Consider the following 19,728-nt stretch of genomic DNA (forward strand, 5'->3'; position numbering starts at 1 on the left):
AACGGTCGGCCGGCTTATAAAGGCGAGGAGGGGGCTCGGCGCTGTGGCGTCCAGGCCACGCTGGCCCAGCCAGCGGCCAGCGGTGGGGCGCCGCCGCCCCTGCTGCCCAACCAGGGAGCGAAGAGGCGCGGTTAGGGGTGGTAAAGGGCCCAACATTTTGAACTAGAAAATCTAAGGATCGGGCCCTAAAAGGGCCGGGCTATAAACATATGTATTTTTGAACTAAAAAATTTAAGGGCTTTATTGGGCTGTGAAGAGGCCACTAGGGCCATGGCCCATTACCACCCCTAGGCGCGGTGAAGGCGGATGGAGGGGATGACCGGTGTGCCCGGGCGAGGTGGAACGACGGTTGAAGTTTGAAATTCAAAACAAGGTGTTCCTGGGCTCAAAAATTCACGAAAGTTTTACTGAAGCTAGATAAAATCACCAAAAATATTTTGCAACAAGAATCACCCAAAAATATTTTGTAGATTGGTCGCAGTAAAATAAACAAAACAGTTGTTTTCAAGTTTTCCAAGAATTTTGTGGCTCGGTTCAAAGGTTCTAAAATTCCAAAAAAATATTTAAATTCGACATTTGAAATCTAGTATTTGAATAAAAATTTTGGGGGCACAGTTCTATAGCAAAATTCAAACTTTCTTCACAAGCATTCATTACAAGCAAGCACAAATATTAAATAAAACATGCAACACATGCACATGATGCTACATTATGCACTCATGATGCTCTTGATTATTTGGTAAGCACGTTTATAAATTTTGGGTCGTGACACGATGGTGGAGTGCTCTCGCACTCTAGCTTTTGTCAACATCTTAACTCGCTTTATTTGCAGACATATGTGCTGCTCAAAGCTTCTGCATTCGATTTTTGCTTTCAGTCCTGAATGCTGCTTTTTTTGAGCTTATCAAATGACTGCACACGTCTCGCAAAAGAAAATGGCTGCACGTATCCGCCATCTCTCCAGTTCTTGAGCTACCAATCTTTCGCTGAGGTGCTAATTTCCTTCTTTAAAGCTTTTGCTGAGGTGTCAGGATTCCATATTTGAAGGAAATACACTATGTAAGGCTCTGTTTGGGAGGGCTCCGGCTCCTTGCAAAAAAGGTGGAGTCGGAGCTGGAGCAGGTGGAGCTGGTTTTTATGGCTCCACCGGTTCCACTTTTTCGCAGGCAAAACCGGTGCTTTATCTTCTCACATACTACAGTATGGAACCGCTTCACTTCCAGAATATTTGGTAGGGCTCCAGCAGGAGCCGGAGCCGTTCAGGGAGCCGGAGCTGGAGCCCTGCCAAACGACCCTAAAGATTCATGTTAGACTGGATGCAGGTACAGGTAAACATGCTGCAGAGGTTTGCATCGATTGGATTGGACGCAAGCCCAGATGCAGGGCTGCAATAGGAACGGCCCGAAATACATTCACCAGGCGGTTCCAAATCGTATCATCGTTGTTCCTGCTTACACGCTCCACTGTCCTGGCTGCCATACAGGGTTCGCGGCGTTCAAACCTCTCGCAGATTTCGTTGTCTCGAAGCCAAAAACTTGCCATTTCAGGCGCTCAGTCCTGCCGAACCGGTGTACCCAAAACCGAGCCACGGGCGCACAAGACAGGCGCACGACGACGCAGCAGCCATGCCGTCGCGCCGAGGTACCTCTCCCTCCTTCGCCAGTGTGTTCCATGGAGAGTGGATTGCGTTACCAGGAAGAAACCTAACCGCTCAGGCGAGATCCACCGAAAGTCTCTCAGGACCGGTGTACGCGCTTCCTTCAGTCTCAACAAAAGAAGCATCAGATTTTCGTCGATTAAAAAAAACCCAAAGAAACCGATGGCTGCGAACGCTCTGCCTTTTTCGTTGCGCAGGAGCCTTGTCGATCTCCTTAACCGAACTCCGAAAGCACAGTTGGCGCGGACCGACAAATGGGCCCTCTAAGCTCCAGACACGCGCCGGGCCCACATGTCAGTAACGATTCATTAGCACCTCATTAGAAGCGACAGCCTAGCTAATAATCTAGAATCTAGAGATATCTCATATCTCTACGCTGCCTATGATTCAAAACGTCAACCGCCGGCCTCTTCCTTGAACGCCGACGCGGCCACACCACACAGCTCATTTTCAAAGCTTTACAGATCGGCTCCGAGCTCGCGTCCACACCACACCTCGCCGCGGCTACTTTTATATCCTCCTCTCGACCTCTCCTTCCCCTCCACACGCCTTCGCGACAAGTCGGCAACTGCCGCCTCTCATTTTTTTCCTTCCTCGCCTCCCGTAGTCGTCGTCTTCCTCCACGAGACGCAGCCAGCGACTAGGATGGGCGGGTTCGACAAGCAGGTGAAGGAGCGGACCAAGGAGCTGAAGCACCTCAAGGACAAGGCGATGAGGGGCATCAAGGTGGCCAGCGAGTCGTGCAAGAAGGCGTGGAGCAAGGTCAGGAGCAGCATCAAGCGCTAGGCGTTTGGGTTTCGACTGTAGCGGTGTGTGCGTGCCTTAGTTTTGGTTGTGACTCTGGTATTGTTGGATCTATTTATTCGAGCAACTTGATGTGAAACATCGTATGCGTATGCGTGTGTATGGCTCATATTTATGTTTTCCTGGTGCCTTGTGTGTGATCTTCTTTGTGCTCTTCTTCCGGTGGCAAATTTTGCAGTTAGCGATACCGATTCATGATGATGAATTGATGATAGATCTGTTGCCGCGAAGTTCGCAGAGAATTTCAACGTCCTGGAAAAGAATCCATAGCCCCATAGCAAGTGACGGCCCTCAACTCCTGATCATCGTTGAACTTCCCTTCTCCAAACACCTACTATCAAGCAATTACCACCGGTGTTAGTCGTTCGCCTGCTCCAGCCTTTTAGAGTGGTACATCACTAAAGAAATTCTCTTTCAGCCATTAAAAGCAAGAGCAAGTGTTCAACAGCTACGGGAAACAATTCGGTTCCCTCATTATTGATCATTCAAGAATTAGAACGGACGTCCAGACGGATCAGAATTCATGCTACATGCCGTTTACGTAGGCTGCTCGTGTGGAACGACGAAGCTCGAGCTGACCGGACAGCCGGGTCTAAGACTAATAAATGCAAAACGAGAGCACACAGCATGTGAAGGACGACGAGGGTAGCTGCAACAGCATGTGAAGGAATCTATAACAAATATGAAAAACCCAGCACGCAAGGGTAGGCCATGTGAAAACTGGCAGTATCTGGAATTCAAAACTCTGCTGATACAAATACAGCAATCGACACGCTAGCTACATAAAAAACTTGGGCAAGAAACAGCAGTTCAATATGCTATTGCTAGGTATGCTCGTCCTACAGGTCCACGAGGAACAACTGCAGGGAATTAGGCTCTCCAAAGGCTGACTACTGCAAAGGGGCATCAGGATCCAATCTTTTTTGGATTGCAGCAGCAGCCTGATAATGAAAATGATTTGCTTAAGTTATTGGAGTATATGTCAACCCATCATATCAGGCTTGCAAGTAGAGAAAGAAAGAACGTACCTGAAAATTGCCCAACCTGTATTGATAGTTCATTTCCTCGCGTAAACGGGCCTGCTCCTTCATATCTTGAGCCTAAGAGCAGGTAAAACACACAAGGTGAACACAACTCAATTCGCTTTCAGTTACTATACCATAATCCTACTGTAATATTTCATTATTTCCACAACAATACCCTGTTAGGGATATTAACTGAAAAATCAAGAGATGTAGTAAATAACGCATTATTTACTACAGCATGTATTAGTATTATAACACATGGATTGAATAAGAAAAACAAATAAATAAGCCTTGGAATCGAGTATTCAAACAATAAGGTCAAAAGCAATAAGCAATAGTTGTCGCTAAATTTGTTTCAGGTAAGGAATGGACATATATAGGTCCTAGGAGACTATGATACAATGAAATATCCTAAAAGGTAGCAAAATTGTACACAATGGACTGGGACGCCTGTGCAATCAACTTGGTTGACTGGACACAAGTAGTAGATGTCAACTACAAAGATCTTCATATACTAATTCAGAGAAAGAGCTGTTATGTTCAGACAAGTTATTTGTTCGCTTTCATCACATAGTGCATTCTCTATCCATTTTGCATATCACATCCCATTATAAGTAGTTAATATTCGCTTTTGAGCAAAATAATGCATGACATTATAATAGCTGTTCCTAAGGCATATCCATTTAATGCTGGAGCATGACCGTAAACTAGTAGCAAAACCCTTCATGAACATTATAGTATTTAATTGACGTTTCAAAGATAAATCAAGGCTTACAAAAGAAATACAAAATTAATCTAACCAGTCCAGCTTGCATGGAGCGTTTTAAAGCTTCCACTTCTTCCTCCTTCCGTCGTTCACGTTCCTTCAACAGTTCCAATCTGCATGATTTTTTTTAAAACAAGTTAAAAAGGACTACTCAACATATAATAGACTACAAATCCAATTAAAATACAAGGGTTTCATAATATTCCCTTCATTGAACATGCAAAAAATATGTGAAAAGATAACAGCTCACAAACTGATAATCTGTGTTTCATCTTTCAAAAAGAAGTATAGGGATAACATTGTAGAAATAAACAACAAAACAAATTCATGTTAGCATACCGTCGTTGTTCCTCGTCATTAAATACTGTACGTTCTGTCACTGAAGTTTTTAAACCCTTCTTTTTCTCTTTCTCCATTGCTTTGCGATGATAAGCATCTAAATTATAATATCTGAAAGATAATATAAAGAGATAAATGATAAATCCCTATTTTGAACCTGTCATCTAATTCAAAGTTATACCCAGAAGACGGAAGCCATTACTTTTTTGATGGGAAAGTGGCTGTATTATGATCCTCCATGAATCTGAGTACAAACCATATGTTAAACATCATTGGAAAATCAAGGATACAGTAGGAAATATTTTTCTTGGTACATCAGATGGTCATGAAATTATTCAAGCAACTTCATAACAGTAGAATAACTTACTCCTTAAACATTTGTTTCTCTTCCCAATTTGACAATGCTTCCAAATTAACCTGATACCACATTAACAAGAAAACTAAATTGAACAACTGGGTTACTTTGGTCTTAAATTTTAACATAGACATCCATCCCTGCCTCACTGTGTATCGACATGTACGTATAATATAAAAGAAATATACCTGCTTGACTTCTGATAACCATGCAGTGAACTCTGGTCGCTTGCTCCTACAAAATATGTTGCACACTTAACTTATAGAAATGTGGTAGAAATAATTTGGTACTTCGACAACTTCGTATCTAATTATTTAGTGTCATAGACTCATAGTGTCTAAGTTCATCTCATTTTGTCATAGATACGACAAAATGTTGGATTAAGCTAGCAAAGTCCCATATAACATGCACCCACTCAGTAGTAGTATAAATTATAAAACTGTTTATAAGTAAATTGGATATGTGGATGCATAAATTATTTCTCAAATTTTCTACTTGCATCATTCCTATGAATTATGAGAAATAAACTAAAATCTGCTTCAAAGCTAGTAGAATAGCAGATTCATAAACTCCAAAGATACTAACGAGCACTACAGTAACATAATTACTCATCTTCACTTTCAGTAAGCCTATGAATTAGAGACAACATTTGCATATTTCAGATTGAGCCATACAGTGCCACACAAACAACAAAGTGCGCCTGAAAAATTCGATGCAAATTCATAGCGTGATATGCCAAACCCTGAGGTTTCGAATTAGGCCACTCACCACATATCGACCTCACGGATGATACCATACTTCCCCCACGAGTTGGTCACAGCGCCCTTCTTCCCCAAATCCTTCTTCTCCTCCTTCCTCCTCCTCTTCTTCTCCTTCCTCCTCCTCACCCTCTCCTTTTCCTTCTCCTTCCTCTTCCGCCTCTCCTTCTCCTTCCTCCTCCGCCTCCTCTCCTCCTCCTCCTCCCTCTCTTTCCTCCTCTTCCGCCGCCGCCGCCGCCTCCGCCTCTCCTCCTCCGAATCCAACTCCGACTCGCCCTCTGACTCCGCGCTGGACCCCGAGTACGACGACTCGGACTCGGACTCCGACGACGAGCCCGTGCTCTCGCTGCGGCGCCGCCGCCGCCGCTCCTTCTCCTTCCTTCGCCGCTTACGCCGCTCGCTTGAGTCCTCACCGGAGCTCTCGCTTCCCTCCTCCTCTTCCCGCCGCTTCGACTTGCCGCGGTGGCTCCGGTCCCGGCTTCCCTTCGAGGGCCCCTCCCTATCGGCTTCTACCGACTTGCTGCCGCTGCGCGCCTCCTCCTCCTCCCTGTCGCCTCGACTATCATGAGGCGAGCCGCTCTGGTCCTTCGCCATGGAGTCGCCTGACTAGGGTTTCGCGCCGCAGGGGCGAGAAGGGAGGTGAGATGATGGCGTGGGCGAGACAGATCGGCTCGCGAGAGAGCCGCGAGTGGTGGCGCCCTGCGACGGAGACATATCCAATCGGCCTACTTGTGCAATCGTGCAATCCGTAAATATGAAGCATCCGATCTCAATCCACCGGTCGCTTCTATTTTGCACTTAAATCCCCACACCTCATCAGCAATCTTCTCCTTGAATACTTGCTAAACACCCCTCGATGATATCGAATAGTTAAACCGTACCCCCAGGTATCGCTCTACTCCGGTTCGCGACGCGCAGAGGACTTCTCGGCTTCCTCGCCCCCGGCGAGCGCGCCCGGATGGCGGTGCTGTGGGAGACGACCCAGAAGGAGAGGTCGATGGCGACGCGGCGGCTGCGGAGGTACCCCGCGCCCTCGTGCCGCGCGTAGGGCTTCAGGAGGTCCCAGAAGCTGTCCCCCACGCCCATCCCTCTATCTCCTTCTCCCGCCGGCGTCGGGCTCGGCTGTGGCGGAGGTTGAATTCCCAGGGTGCGGGGAGTCGCGCCCGGCCGCCGGCGCTCGTGCGGGACTCGCAGGGCGGCTGCTACTGGGCTGCCTGTACCGTTGCGGTGGGTTCTCCCTCCAGGTCTCTCCCGTTGACGAGTGGGCCCGTCCTGCCGATTCCGGTTCGCGACTCTTCGTCTTCGATTCCCGTCGAGCGGAGCCGCGGACGCCGCCCTACCCGCTTGCGCCGCCACCATGGGTTGGGAGATCGACGGCGTCACGCTAGAGCAGAGAGAGGCCGTTCAGCCTCCGCCGCCGCTGGGAGAGGCCGCCGCCGCTGCTGGGCTCATCGACGATCTGCAATCTCCAGGTAACAAGAAACGCCATCTCTTGATTTGCAAGCTTTTTTTTCTTATATTTTCTACGCAATCAGTTGTAGGAGCACTGACATTTGACCAAGAGAACTGTGATTGGTCGCTGCTGCCTGCTCCAACATCGCCAAAATCACCATCATTGACAGATGAAACTCCCAGTACACCAAAGAATGCATCAATAGTGAGTACACCAAAGAATGCATCAATAGTGAGTATTTGATCTAATTTAGGTGTTATCGTATTGATCTTTACAGCACTAATTGGTTTATATACTTTTTCTACCTAGAAGCCATATGTTGGAATGCCTTTTGAGAACATTCATGCTGCAGAGAAGTTCTACAAAGAATATGCACATGATATTGGTTTCGCAGTTCGTGTTGGGCAGCTGATAATAGATACACTATACAGTCAATGGTTGATGAGCACAATCATGGTCTTGTCTCACCAGATAAGTGTCATTTGCTCAGATCAAATCGTTCAGTAAGTGAACGTGCAAAAAACACCCTTTTCAACTGTCACAAAGCAAGCATGGGTACCTCACAGGCATATAGGCTACTTCATGTTAGCGAGGGAGGATTTGATAATGTTGGATGCACCTTGAGGGACTTACAAAACTACTATCGTGACCTTAGAAAAAAGATTACAGATGCAGATGCCGAGATGTTTGTTGCACAGTTAGAGAGGAAGAAGAAAATCAATCCAGATTTTTTCTATGATTTCGTTGCGGATGAACAAGGCCGGTTGGTGCATGTTTTTTGGGCTGATGCTGTGAGTAGAAAGAACTATTCTCACTTTTGTGATGTGATTTCCTTTGATTCTACATACAACACGAACCAATATAATATGATCTTTGCACCTTTTACTGGAGTCAATCATCATTTGCAAAATATATTTATTGCTGGTGCTTTTTTAGCAAATGAGAAAATTGAATCATATGAATGGTTATTCAAGACATTCAGAAAGAGGTTGTTGCTGCTAGAGATCATTGTTGGGTTCAAAATATTGCCCTTTCTGATGAAATGAAAATTGTGACCATATGTGATGGAAGAAAGAAAGATAGAGATATTCATGTAAGTATGATGCCAACATGTTCTTGCAAGCTATTTCTGTCAAGGGGGATCCCATGCCGCCATATTATTCTGGTTTTACGTGGTGAAAAACAAGTAGAGTTACCGGTTGACTACTTCTTGCAAAGATGGGAGAAAAGGTGCAAAAGGTATTGGAACACATTGGACGACAAGATTCTAGAATCTAATGATCCGGCGATGAGGAAAAAGATAGCAAATGTACGCAATAAGTTTGAAGACTTGATAAGAAAAGCCAACAATTCCGAGGAAGACATGGACTTTTTATTGTCGGGGATTTCTAACCTTGAGGCACCACTGGATCAAATGACATCGCCTAATAAACAGTCTAAGCAGGATGAATATGAGGCATTCATCGGTTGCCATATTCCAAATGAAATGACAGTCCATCCACCAACTGATATCTGTTCAAAGGGGAGAAGCAAAATGATTAAAAAAAGTTAAGAAGTCAATGCTTGCAAAAAGAACCGAAAGGTTCCCTAGAGCTTTAGGTCTTTAGTTTTTTTTTCTGTAAGCGTACTGATTGATGTAACCGTACTGATTAAGCGTGGTGATTTTGAGACGTACTGTCAGGCTGTTTGCATCTAAAAATCAGTTTCCGTTTCAGTCCGAGTAGGCAGGAGTCGCGATCTGGCAGGGCGTCCAAGAGGCAGCGATTCGCGAGCGGGCAGGGCGGCATCCACGCGAGAAGTCCTCCGCGCGTCACAACCAGAGCGGAGCGATACCTGGGGGTACGGTTTAACGATTCGATATCATCGAGGGGGTGTTTAGCAAGTATTCAAAGAGAAGATTGCTGATGTGGTGGGGGGTTTAAGTGCAAAATAGCAGCGACCGTTGGATTGAGATCGGATGCTTCATATTCGCGGATTGCACTATTGCACGGTAGCCCGATTGCATAGGATATGTCACTGGGAGTGGGAGCGGGCTTGAGAGAGAGGACGAAGTGGCCTAGCCTTGGGGGCGTTGGGCCTAATTTCCCTGGGCCTCACTGACAGGTGGGTCCAGTTTTGTCAAACTGTGGTGGCCCCATATTCGTTCTCTGTTGCCTTGACACGTCTCCCACCTTCGCGACCCGTCCCCCTCTCGCGCTCGCGCCTACCTCGCCGCCCGATCCGACGCGCCGGCGCGGCGCCGCCCGCCGCCGATCCAATGCGATGCAGTCGGCCCTTCCTGCCGTCCCCTGCACTTGCGGCTCATAAGCGCGCCAGCGGTGTATCTGGCAGGCTCACGAGCGCCCCTGGATCTGACCGGAGGCGGCGGCTGCTACTGCCTCGGCGATGTCGAGGGTTCGGGACAGAACGGAGGACTTCAAAGAGGCAGTCCGCGTCTCCGCGCTCTCCCATGGCTACACGGAGGTAAAGCTCCACCCCAACCTCACCACTCCGGCACTCCCTTCCCCTCAGGAAGCCGAACGGTCCCCAATTCGTCACGCTCCGTTGTGTTGCTGTGCAGGCCCAGCTGGCCGCGCTCATGTCGTCTTTCGTCATCCGGAAGCCATCCCCCAAGTCTCCGTTCACCAATGCGGCGATGAAGACGGTAGGAGTCTGCGATGAATGTGTTTCTGTGTTGCGTGCGTGTGGGGGAGACGCTGGGAGAGTGATTGATGATGGGTTGTGTTGAATTGTAGCTTGAGAGTATCAGAGAACTCGAGAGATTCATAGTGAAGCACAGGAGGGACTATGTGGACCTGCATCGCACTACAGAGCGAGAGAGGGACAACATCGAGCATGAAGTAAGTTACAATTTCACACGGTGTGTGGTTGCTCGTTTTGATTTGTTATTTCTTTTCCGATGGTTATGCATGTAAGAAATCTTAAATGTGTGTGTTACTCTGCAACCCATATATGCTTAATGTCCATGATTAATTTCCCATGCCCATAAAAAAAACTTTAGCTAGTGGATTGTTTGACATTACAGGAGATACATGTTGCTGTACTATGTAGCATTCCTTTTTGTAAGACATACACGCTTGCCAAGTATTATTGTCCTAAATGTACAAATCTAGTCTTGGATTACAGTTATTGAAGACCGTAGCCCTGAAACAATTTTGAAGAACATGCATATGCGCAATGAGTTATCCTCTTTGATGCTTCACATTCTATTTGGGTAGCTTGTGCATCTTTCTCTTCATTCTGTTTATCTATGTTTGGATACAGTGATGAGGTATCCCTCAAGGTGTATTGATTCCTGTAATATTAGCCCGTTGCTTTCTGTTCTCAATTTAGTAGCTATGTCTAATTACTCAATGTATATTAGGTTGGTGTTTTTGTAAAAGCATGCAAGGAACAGATTGATATCCTAAAGAACAGGATCCATGAAGAAGAGAAGAGTGGAAATGCGAAGACATGGCTTGGCACTAGGGATGAGAGTTCCCGGTTGGACTTGATAGCTCATCAGCATGGTGTGGTATGATTATTTTCTTTGCCGTTGATGTTATAAGTTTTGAATGCTCTTCTGGGTTTTTTTTTGAGGAAGTATACGATAATGAAATAGGTAGCAGAAGAATATACTTTTGGCTAGCTTACTTTTCTGAATGTGTAACGTTCAGAGGATTAGACCAAGTAATTCCTTAGGTATTATTTGTTTGATAGATCAGGTCGTCCTGAGGATTGATTGTTTGAACATTTCTTTTCGAAATATTTAAGTTGGGTATATGTTCTACTAGTTGGTAGCAGGCTATCAAACCTCCATTGGTCGATAGCATTTTGGTAGAACAATTAACTATGCTGTGTAATTTTTAGAGGACAGATTGCCCAGTCGCATGAAGTGAATTTGAATAACATCTAGTTTTCTTGTTCAGTGCTGCATCAAGTGCATCATTCAGGCTAGAGTGAGCTATTTGTTTTTTCTTTATTGTTTTTTTCCTCTATACTCATATTTTAAGTAGCAGTTAAGCATTAGTTTTAGGGATCTTATGTCCAGCTAGAGTGAGCTATTTGTTTTATGTACAATGTTAACAGGTTTTAATTTTGAGTGAGCGTCTCCACTCGGTAACTGCACAGTTTGATCGGCTTCGGTCCATGCGTTTTCAAGATGCTATTAGTAGAGCAATGCCAAGGAAGAAGATTCAGAAGAAATCAGAAATCAAACTTGCTGAACCATCCAAGTCCAATCTTGTTCTAAAATCTGATGTATCGAAAATTGGAGATCAGGAGGTATCTACTGCACCCATGAGAGTTCAAGAACAACTATTGGATGATGAAACAAGAGCTCTCCAGGTAATATATGGATGGTACATAAATTATGCGTTAGTGAAAAACTTGGCTATTTTACATACTGAAACTCTTCTCAGGTGGAGTTGACAAGTCTTCTTGATGCTGTCCAAGAAACGGAGACAAAGATGATGGAAATGTCAGCACTTAATCATCTTATGTCAACGCATGTTCTACAACAAGCTCAACAGATTCAATATTTATATGACCAGGTATACAAATCTAAGCTTGCTTTTTTGTACTACCAATTTATATGCAGTACATGCTGCATCTTGTGTTTCCATATGTGAAAATAAAATATAGATTTTCAGAATCTACCCAAAATGGATAATGGACACATGAAGCAAGACCGTAAAAGAACTTCGTAAAGTCTAGAATTAAATCAGTGTCTCCATCCGCTGGACTATTTAAGGATCTGTAGAGTTTGTGTTCCCTTGTTTAGATTACCATTCCTAGGTATTTAGCTGTAAGATGCTGACTTGTCAACTGTGAAGTATAAATTAGTGGGATTGTGGTTTGTGTGTTTGTTCACAGGGTCAGTTTTTTCCTTCACTGGAAGAACGCCTAATTTGGATACACACTAATGAAACCTGATTATTATCTTTATGGTCTGATGGAACATCTTTTGCATTATCTCAGGCTGTTGAAGCTACGAATAACGTGGAGCGCGGGAACAAGGAGCTATCCCAGGCGATTCAGCGGAACAGCAGCAGTAGAACCTTTCTCCTCCTCTTTTTCTTTGTTCTCACTTTCTCCGTTCTTTTCCTTGACTGGTATAACAACTGAATTAGTGCAAGACATTGTAATTGTTTTGTTTATTCGAAATGATCAAATTACTAAAACCACATGTCGCTCTAAAGTCTAAAATGTGACCTTTTAGGCACTCAGTATTACTTCCCAACCGTTTTGTTCATGGTGCTCTCTATCTGAATATGCTGGGATTTTGTTGTATTTCAAGTATGCAAATGTACTAAAGATGCAGTGGCTCTGTGCTATTTCTGTTTAAATTCCGTCGTATGCATGAACGGGAAAGATGCCGTTTGGAGCTTTCAATCACCTGTAGAGATGATAGACAAGGTACGACGTCTCTGTCTGCAGACTGAGCATATCCTGGCCATCCATTTCATGCTAATCAGACCATTATCAGAATCTCAACAGCTTGGATGTGCAGTGAACCACAAGTAATCAAGTGATGTCTCCTTCACTCTTCCTGCTAGCTTTGAAGCAAACAATAGTTGCTTGGATGTGCAGTGTACCTTTCGTAATTTGCTAGCTTTGGGCGTACAGAACAAAAAACTGCATCTCATTGTGAAATTGCAATCTGCATATCGAGATGCATATTGGAAGCAAAACATCTCACAGTGGACACGGGACAGACATTGGTAGCCAAACATCATTTTTTATTTATATACAGATCCAAATGCCCTTGGAAGTGACACCAACCAATGAACAACATGATGCTAACTTAACATGCCGATACGTCAAGTAGGCAACCTAACCAGCCGATGGTGACAGGCCGGACAAGCAAGCAAAAAAAAAAAAGTAACAGCTGACATGAAGACGAGAAGTATGAAATCTGCATTTTACCTCCATGTCTCATCATAATACAACTCTATTATCAGCATGCTTACGCACATGCTTATCGACACAACCCCATTACCCTCTTCACTATACGCATCATCCATTAGTATCCTCTCTCCCACTTTCGATATCTACAGAGAGGTGCCCAGGTCACAGTCTTGTCTCAGAACAAGAGCAAGCACAGCACCACGAACACGAAGAGGAAGAACCAGATCTGGTGGAGGGACCTCTCAATCTCCATCTGATGCCGCCTTAGCCTGGGATTCACGTTCTGTGCCGCGACATGGTAAGGGCTCGTATAGTACATGCTTGCTGGAAGCTGGCCACCGAGCACCAACGGGAGCACAGCCTCTGCCATCCCTCCGAGCACCCCTCCGGCAGTTGAGTGGATCAAGCCACGTCCTAGTGGTGCCGGAGGGTAGATGAAGTCGAACCCAGTGGGACTGGGATGGTAGTGCTCGTGCCGCAATGGCTGGTGCGGAGGGTTGGTTTCCATGCTCTGGTGGTGGTGCTGGTCATTGACATTGCTCTGTGTGTTATGATGCTCAACAGTCTCCCGGTGCACCATGGGACGGCGCGGGATGGACACGCCATTCAGCGATTTCTTTGAGCTCCCTCCACGGCCATAGAGTGGTACTAGTGTATCCGGGGAGAGTGTTGCCTTACATACGGGGCACTGCCGCCTTGCTGAGCTGCTGTTGTCACTGGCAGTTGACTCCATCCCAGGGCGCAGCCACTCATAGATACAAGGCCAGCAGTAAAGGTGACCACAGAGGGTAACCACAGGTTCTGCTGCAAAATCAAGGCAGATGTTGCAGTCGAAGCATCCACTTCCCATTGTTGCAGGCATGTCCCCACTGGCTTTCTTCACTACCTCAACATCAGCCACCAAAGGTTGGCTATTGATAGCAGCCATGCAAGGCTGATCCATTCTCCCAGCTTCCCTAAAAGTGTTTTTGGTTCAGTTACTGGCACTACTGCAGCAGACAACAAATTAACAGGTCAGTAAGAATACATATACGATTGATAAAGCAACAGAGAAATTGGACCATAGCTTAATTGCACAAAATGTAAGGGAGTCTAAGCATGGAAACGTTCATAATGTGCAGATGCCTACCTAACAATGCGGAAGGACTGTAAAAATAAAAGAAAGAAGATTGGAAACAACAAAGCAAACCGCATGGCAATCTCAATCTTATCTTGAAAAAAAAATGGCAATCTATAGTTTTAAGATATGTGCAATTCTGCAACAGACGTGGAGCTAGGTGTACAGACAACAGACAACAATTAAACTAAACAAAGGGCTGCATGTGACAACTGAAGCAAATGTTAGGTAAATCTCCAAAGCATGTTAAGGAGACAGAAACTTTGCCACTTAAGCTAATTATGCTTGCACTAAAGAATCCATCTTTCCTATTAGCACGAGTCGGCAGTCATGGATTCTCTAATATTATAGTACTGGGGACTACATCTGCTGCACTTTGTTTCTATCCCCTTTGTTATTGTTATCCCCGTGCTACTTTGTGTTCCATTGACATGTTATCCATGAAGATATTTATCAGAAGTTAGGAAACTTATGTCAGCAAGGAAATGAAACTGCTTGCTTTATCTCCAATGTGCGTGCAACGACAAAATATTGACTCAGAGTCTTGGCCCCATGTTCAATGCAAGGGCCATCATTGCCAGCTCGAAATTGCATTAGGAAGAAAATAGAAAAGTATTTAAGTTTTAAAGGCCGCCCTGCAGCTTGCAAACGTAGACTTTGAGAAGGTTGCCAGGTCAGGCACAGATTAACGCTGATCCTAACAAATTATATGTTCAGAGAGAGGGACGGAGCAGAGTTGAATAAACAAAGGAATGTATACAATAGGCTAAAGGCATCCGTCCTAATCTCCAATATATATTCTTGCAGTGACAAATTGTTGTTTTCTTTTTTTGTGGTTTTGGAGCTTTTTCCAATGAGCATCATTGAAAAACAACTATAAATGGGGATACTGATGTGGACTGCAACAATGATGGAGTAGCTACAACACTTGGCATATTCAATAGATCCAAACATACCAAAAAGATGATAACCTAACATATCTAGTGATCAAAAAGTAAGAATAACCCAGTAATAATTGCACCCACTGTATCAGGATCAGGAAACAAAGAATGGCATTCCCAAGTCCCAACAGCTTCCTGGAAATTTCTTAATCACTCTGGCCCTATATGTACCACTAAAATTATTTTTATACTGGTGAAGCTTCAGCAAGTCTTTCAAAGTTAAAACACGCCTTAATTATATCAAGTACCTACAGATGAGGCTCAAAGAATATCATCTCCCTACAGTTTTAGTTTGGTATTGTGGGCTGATGACTAGCCTAATAGATTTAGGCAGTAAGAATATTTAAGTACTGTTGTACTTGAATATTTGCTTTCTCTAAAAGCAGGATGAAGTCTACTATCAAAAAAGAATTGGTACTGAAGGTGAAAGCTGTGCTTGATCAAAAGAAGCTGTGAAACTCCAGAAATAAACAACATGCTAAGTTTGACACATATCAGGTGCCATACTACAGATTTTAAGCACATTTCCTCGGCAATTGATCTAATTTAGGCGTCCCAGCAAAGCAGGTGCTATCGACATTAGTTAGAACCAAGAACAAAGAGCCGTCGTGTACCTCCCTCTCCATTCTATGACACAGAACGATCAATTCATAACACGCAGTCACAATTCGCATGGATACTAGGTCGCAAAAACAATCACATCACATGGGCACTAAACATACGCACCTACAAGAGCAATTTCTTCAGGCCCAGGTATTAAATACAATCACCAAACAAATTTGCAAACTGACGCTGCTCTCTCACCCCAGGAAAACGGGGCAGACGAGAATATTTTGGGAAAATAAACTGGGCTAGGCACTCCACCAGCAGCAAACCAATCCGCCACACCCACAAGCTGGGCGGATTGGAGAATCCGTCCCGAAAGGAAGGTTGAGATTTGATTTCTTCGAATACAAGAAAGGGCGAGACCGGAACGAAACTAACTCCTCGGAGCGACCCAACAAAATCATTACCAAACAAAGAAAGTACAACCCGTGCAAGCAAGAGACAGGGCTCTCCTTACCAGCAAAGGACGAAATCAATCCGAGCTCGAGTGGATCTGCCGCCCACGCAAGTCCAGCACCACCAGCGAGGATAACGATGTTAACGACGCCGACGCCGACGACGACTAGGAGGCAGGAATTTGCCGCGCCTCGGTGGAAGAGAGGCCAGGAGATGGGTTCGGCGGCGCGGTCGTTCGAAGCGGGGGGACCGGTGCGGTGGTGGCTTGAGGAGACCCGCGGCGGCGGCGCCTTGCGACGAACGCGGGAGCGGGGAGGAGGATGCGGCGGCCCGGCAGGCGGCGCGGCGAGGTCAATTTGGTTGGGAGGAAGGTGGGAGGAGGAGCAGGCAGGGGGGCGATGATGAGAAAGAGACGACCGAGTTCAGGAGGAGGATTTCGGAGGAGGGGCTCCGCCAGGGATATATAATGAGGGAGTTGGGGAATCGGAAATTCGGTGGGGGATGGACGGCCGGGATGGTGGTTTTAAAACTAATCGCCCGCCTCCGGGCGATCCGTGCCCTGCAAAACTAATTAAGCGCTCGCGCACTGTGATAAAACCATGCCTTATTTTGAGAGAACATTTAAAGCAGATCGCGCTCGAGCGCGTCGTCAGGGACTCAGGGTACGTTGCGCGAGCTCAGCGTACGGCATGGCATCTGCTCACTCCTTGCTTGGCTACGACGGCCGATGAAGCTACCCTCGCCGTGTGATGCCGTGTGCAGCGTGCATCTCACACCGCCCACGTCACGGCATTTGTTCGGCTCCAATGCACGCACGAGTTGGTCTGGCTTTAGGTTATTGCGTGCCTTGTTGCTTTTCTGTTGAGGTGGGTCTTTTTGGCCTGTCATGTGTTGTTGTTATCAAAAGTCCTTTTCTGCCTTTAATGAAGGACAGAGCTCTTGTCAGTTTGTTTAAAAATCAAGGCATTGCTTGCATTGTACATCTTGCTTGGGTAGGATAAAATCTTCCTTTGGTAAGCTAAGGTCTTAGTTCCCACCCCATAAACCTCGTAAACACAAAAAAAAAATATCATATCGAAAGTTTTGACACATGCATGGAGTACTAAATGAAGTCTATTTACAAAACCTTTTGCACGGATGGGCTGTAAATCGCGAGACGAATCTAATGAGCCTACTTAATCCATGATTTGCAACATTGATGCTACAGTAACCATCCGCACATTATTAATTAATTATGAATTAATTAGCATCATTAGATTCGTCTCGCGATTTACAACCCATCTGTACAAAAAAAAATTGTAAATAGACTTTATTTAATACTTTAAATTAAAAAGATTTCTTCGCAAATTTTTTTTGCAAAACATCTAAACACGGCCTAAGCTTGATCCACAGAATTCGTTCTTGATACGGTGCGTAGCTAATTCGTTACGGTGCGTAGCTAATTCGTCGTGGTAATCAGAAGCGATCACACCGTGGTCCATGATCCACGTCCACACCTGCAGCAGATTTCCCGAGCGACATTGCCGCTCCCCGTCCGTACTCTTCGGATGGAGATAAGGCCTATCCGTTCCCCGACTTCTGCCACGCCGGACTCCGGAGTGGGGTCGCTTTTCAAGCGCTGCGCGACACGAAAGTGAAGAAGATGCCCCGGCCCCCGGCCCCCGGCCTTCCCGGCGGCTAGTGTGCGGTGTGCCCCAGCCCCACTGCACTTATGCTGAGGCGGCTCCCACTGCCTTGGCCTTTCGCGATCGCTGACCCCGTCCGCTATCTTGGCTTGAGATCGCGTGCGAGAGAGAATATTACTTTGCAGATTTTTTTTTTTTATTTTTGAAAGTTAAGCTTCGCAGATTTTGCTTGCCATTATCCTGTGGCTCGAGATCCACATGCAATTTAATCATGTCACTTCTTGTTGCTTGTTACCTTCTAGATGGTTTCTGCAGCGCCTTGTCGCTTTTCAGCGAGAGTGTTGCTGCTACGGCATCGCGCACTGCCCCCATGGCCATTCGAGCGCGAGCGGAGTGCAGACGAGCCACCCGTCAGCCACAAGCAAACAAGCCCATTCCATGCGTCCCGGCCTTGCCAGTTGCCAATTGCCATGGCATGGTAAACACGGGCGCCCACAGGATTTGATGCTGGAAAAAAGGGTCAGCGGAATTCAGGCCGCGCGGACACGTACCGCGGCCGGATAGGCTCGCAGAGCCGCATGTGAGCTGTCGCGGTCACTGACCGGTCCAAGTGACCCGACAAACTCCGGCTTTCCACAAACCAGTGTGCCACACCCACACGGACGGATCGCGGATCCGATCCGCCAAGTGAAAGCCAGGGAGGGGCCCAAGTAATAAACCGTGTCCTGCTTGGATGCGCGGAGCCGGAGCGGCATGTGCGCGTGGCCGGTTCGCGCGGCCTCGTTCAGACGGTGACCTGCTCCTGCTCCGCGCCTTCGCGGCATCGCGGGACCTGCATCCGCGGTTGTTGCTTCGCCGGTGACGGGCTCCGGGCTCGCATCTTGCTTTGTTTAATCCCCCTGATTCGCCCGCCACAGGCCGCCAGTTTAAGCGTACGGTGCCGTGAGCGTCGTCACCGTCGCCGTCGCGGGGATAAGGATCCCGTCACCGAACAGTGGCCGCAACGGTTGGTGCGCATCTCTCCGGCGGGGCGTCGTGGCGCGATAGGATATGGGGCCGCAGGCCGCTGAGCGCGCACGAGCAATAATTCGGGGTCGGGTCCGGTAGTTGCGGGGCACCCGGACTCCCGGACCCGGAGGGCGCGACGCGGCCTGCCAGCAGCCGCGTTCCGCCCCGCCGTCGGCGGGGCGGAGGCCACCTGCCAGTGCCAGTGCCAGTGCCAGGCACCCATGGGATCGAAATCCCCCCTGATCCCTGGCGCCGACGCACGTTTAGCACCGGTTTAATCGTTTATTTGAGGTGTAGCAGGTGGGGTGGGGTGGCGCTACCTATGGCTGGGGCGCTGGGCATAAAAACCGATACCCGATACCCGAACCCGAAAAATCCGAGCCCGAACCCAAAAAGTCCGAACCCGAAAAACCCGAACCCTAATCCGGGTTCCAACCCACGGTACCCGAAATTAATACGGGTAGTTCGGGTTCCCCCCAAGGCGCCGCAGCGAGGCGCCGAGGCCCCTTCTCCCCGTCCCGTCCGCCCCTCGCGCGCCGACCGCCGTCAGCCCGACCCCGACCCTCCTCGCCCCGCCCCCGCCCCTGTGGCAGCCCCGCCTAAATTAATCCGGCTTAAGTGCGCTAACCATCACCGAAACAGTAACTAGAGTTAACACGCACTTAAAACGGAGTAATCCGACAGTGCTGTCGGGTAAAATCCCGATTAAACCACTTGAAACAGAATCGACAAAGCAGTCCAGAGAATGCAACATTCCATAAATTTTACAGCACAGAGTATGAAAATGAATTAACATTACAAACCAAGTTTGAATTTATAAAAAGACAACAAAGCTCAAGTGCAGCAGAAAAATATACCATAATCTAGCGACGATAGCAGACGTCATGATGAAGCCCGTACATGACATCAATCACACCCTCAGATGGACCACCTGAAAAACAAAGCCACAAGCAAGGCTGGGTATACTAATACTCAGCAAGGCTTACCCG

The 19,728-nt window shown here is 46.8% G+C and overlaps 3 protein-coding genes across 5 annotated transcripts; 1 reads left to right on the forward strand and 2 right to left on the reverse strand.

Annotated features, from left to right (window-relative positions):
- Window positions 1–2,427: 2,427 nt before the first annotated feature.
- LOC120681871 (DEAD-box ATP-dependent RNA helicase 42-like) lies at window positions 2,428–6,411 on the reverse strand. 3 transcript variants are annotated; one of them, XM_039963515.1, is made up of 8 exons: window positions 5,715–6,411; window positions 5,135–5,180; window positions 4,959–5,008; window positions 4,794–4,835; window positions 4,592–4,702; window positions 4,287–4,365; window positions 3,490–3,561; window positions 2,428–2,792 (listed from the first exon to the last, which is right to left on the reverse strand). In XM_039963515.1, exons 1-8 carry the CDS (start codon window positions 6,296–6,298, stop codon window positions 2,706–2,708), a joined length of 1,071 nt encoding a protein of 356 aa, XP_039819449.1. In that variant the 5' UTR covers window positions 6,299–6,411; the 3' UTR covers window positions 2,428–2,705. The 3 variants fall into 3 exon arrangements, with proteins under 3 accessions (XP_039819449.1, XP_039819451.1, XP_039819450.1); XM_039963516.1 differs by lacking the exon at window positions 2,428–2,792 and adding an exon at window positions 3,092–3,402; XM_039963517.1 differs by lacking the exon at window positions 4,592–4,702.
- A 2,916-nt stretch (window positions 6,412–9,327) lies between these two features.
- Window positions 9,328–12,390, forward strand: LOC120681872 (syntaxin-81-like). Its single transcript, XM_039963519.1, has 7 exons — window positions 9,328–9,620; window positions 9,718–9,801; window positions 9,893–9,997; window positions 10,522–10,671; window positions 11,226–11,483; window positions 11,558–11,689; window positions 12,117–12,390. The coding sequence occupies exons 1-7, from the start codon at window positions 9,543–9,545 to the stop codon at window positions 12,261–12,263; spliced, it is 954 nt and encodes a 317-aa protein (XP_039819453.1). The 5' UTR covers window positions 9,328–9,542; the 3' UTR covers window positions 12,264–12,390.
- Window positions 12,391–12,856: 466 nt separating this feature from the next.
- On the reverse strand, window positions 12,857–16,486 carry LOC120681873 (E3 ubiquitin-protein ligase RMA1H1-like). The gene is made up of 2 exons (XM_039963520.1): window positions 16,168–16,486; window positions 12,857–14,035 (listed from the first exon to the last, which is right to left on the reverse strand). Exon 2 carries the CDS (start codon window positions 13,987–13,989, stop codon window positions 13,222–13,224), a length of 768 nt encoding a protein of 255 aa, XP_039819454.1. The 5' UTR covers window positions 13,990–14,035; window positions 16,168–16,486; the 3' UTR covers window positions 12,857–13,221.
- Between the last annotated feature and the right edge of the window lie 3,242 nt (window positions 16,487–19,728).

The sequence above is a fragment of the Panicum virgatum genome, chromosome 7N (assembly GCF_016808335.1).
Source record: "Panicum virgatum strain AP13 chromosome 7N, P.virgatum_v5, whole genome shotgun sequence".
In the NCBI taxonomy this organism is placed as follows: Eukaryota; Viridiplantae; Streptophyta; class Magnoliopsida; order Poales; family Poaceae; genus Panicum; species Panicum virgatum.

Bases quoted from the DNA above. Each gene is read 5' to 3' on its own strand.
- LOC120681871 (XM_039963515.1), bottom strand. From the start codon at position 6,298: ATGGCGAAGGACCAGAGCGGCTCGCCTCATGATAGTCGAGGCGACAGG. The intron at 5,181-5,714 runs GTGAGTGGCCTA...CATATTTTGTAG, and splicing joins ATCCGTGAGGTCGATATGTG to GAGCAAGCGACCAGAGTTCA. The intron at 3,562-4,286 runs GTTAGATTAATT...ACCTGCTCTTAG, and splicing joins GCTCCATGCAAGCTGGACTG to GCTCAAGATATGAAGGAGCA.
- LOC120681872 (XM_039963519.1), top strand. From the start codon at position 9,543: ATGTCGAGGGTTCGGGACAGAACGGAGGACTTCAAAGAGGCAGTCCGC. The intron at 10,672-11,225 runs GTATGATTATTT...CAATGTTAACAG, and splicing joins TAGCTCATCAGCATGGTGTG to GTTTTAATTTTGAGTGAGCG. The intron at 11,690-12,116 runs GTATACAAATCT...GCATTATCTCAG, and splicing joins TTCAATATTTATATGACCAG to GCTGTTGAAGCTACGAATAA.
- LOC120681873 (XM_039963520.1), bottom strand. From the start codon at position 13,989: ATGGATCAGCCTTGCATGGCTGCTATCAATAGCCAACCTTTGGTGGCT.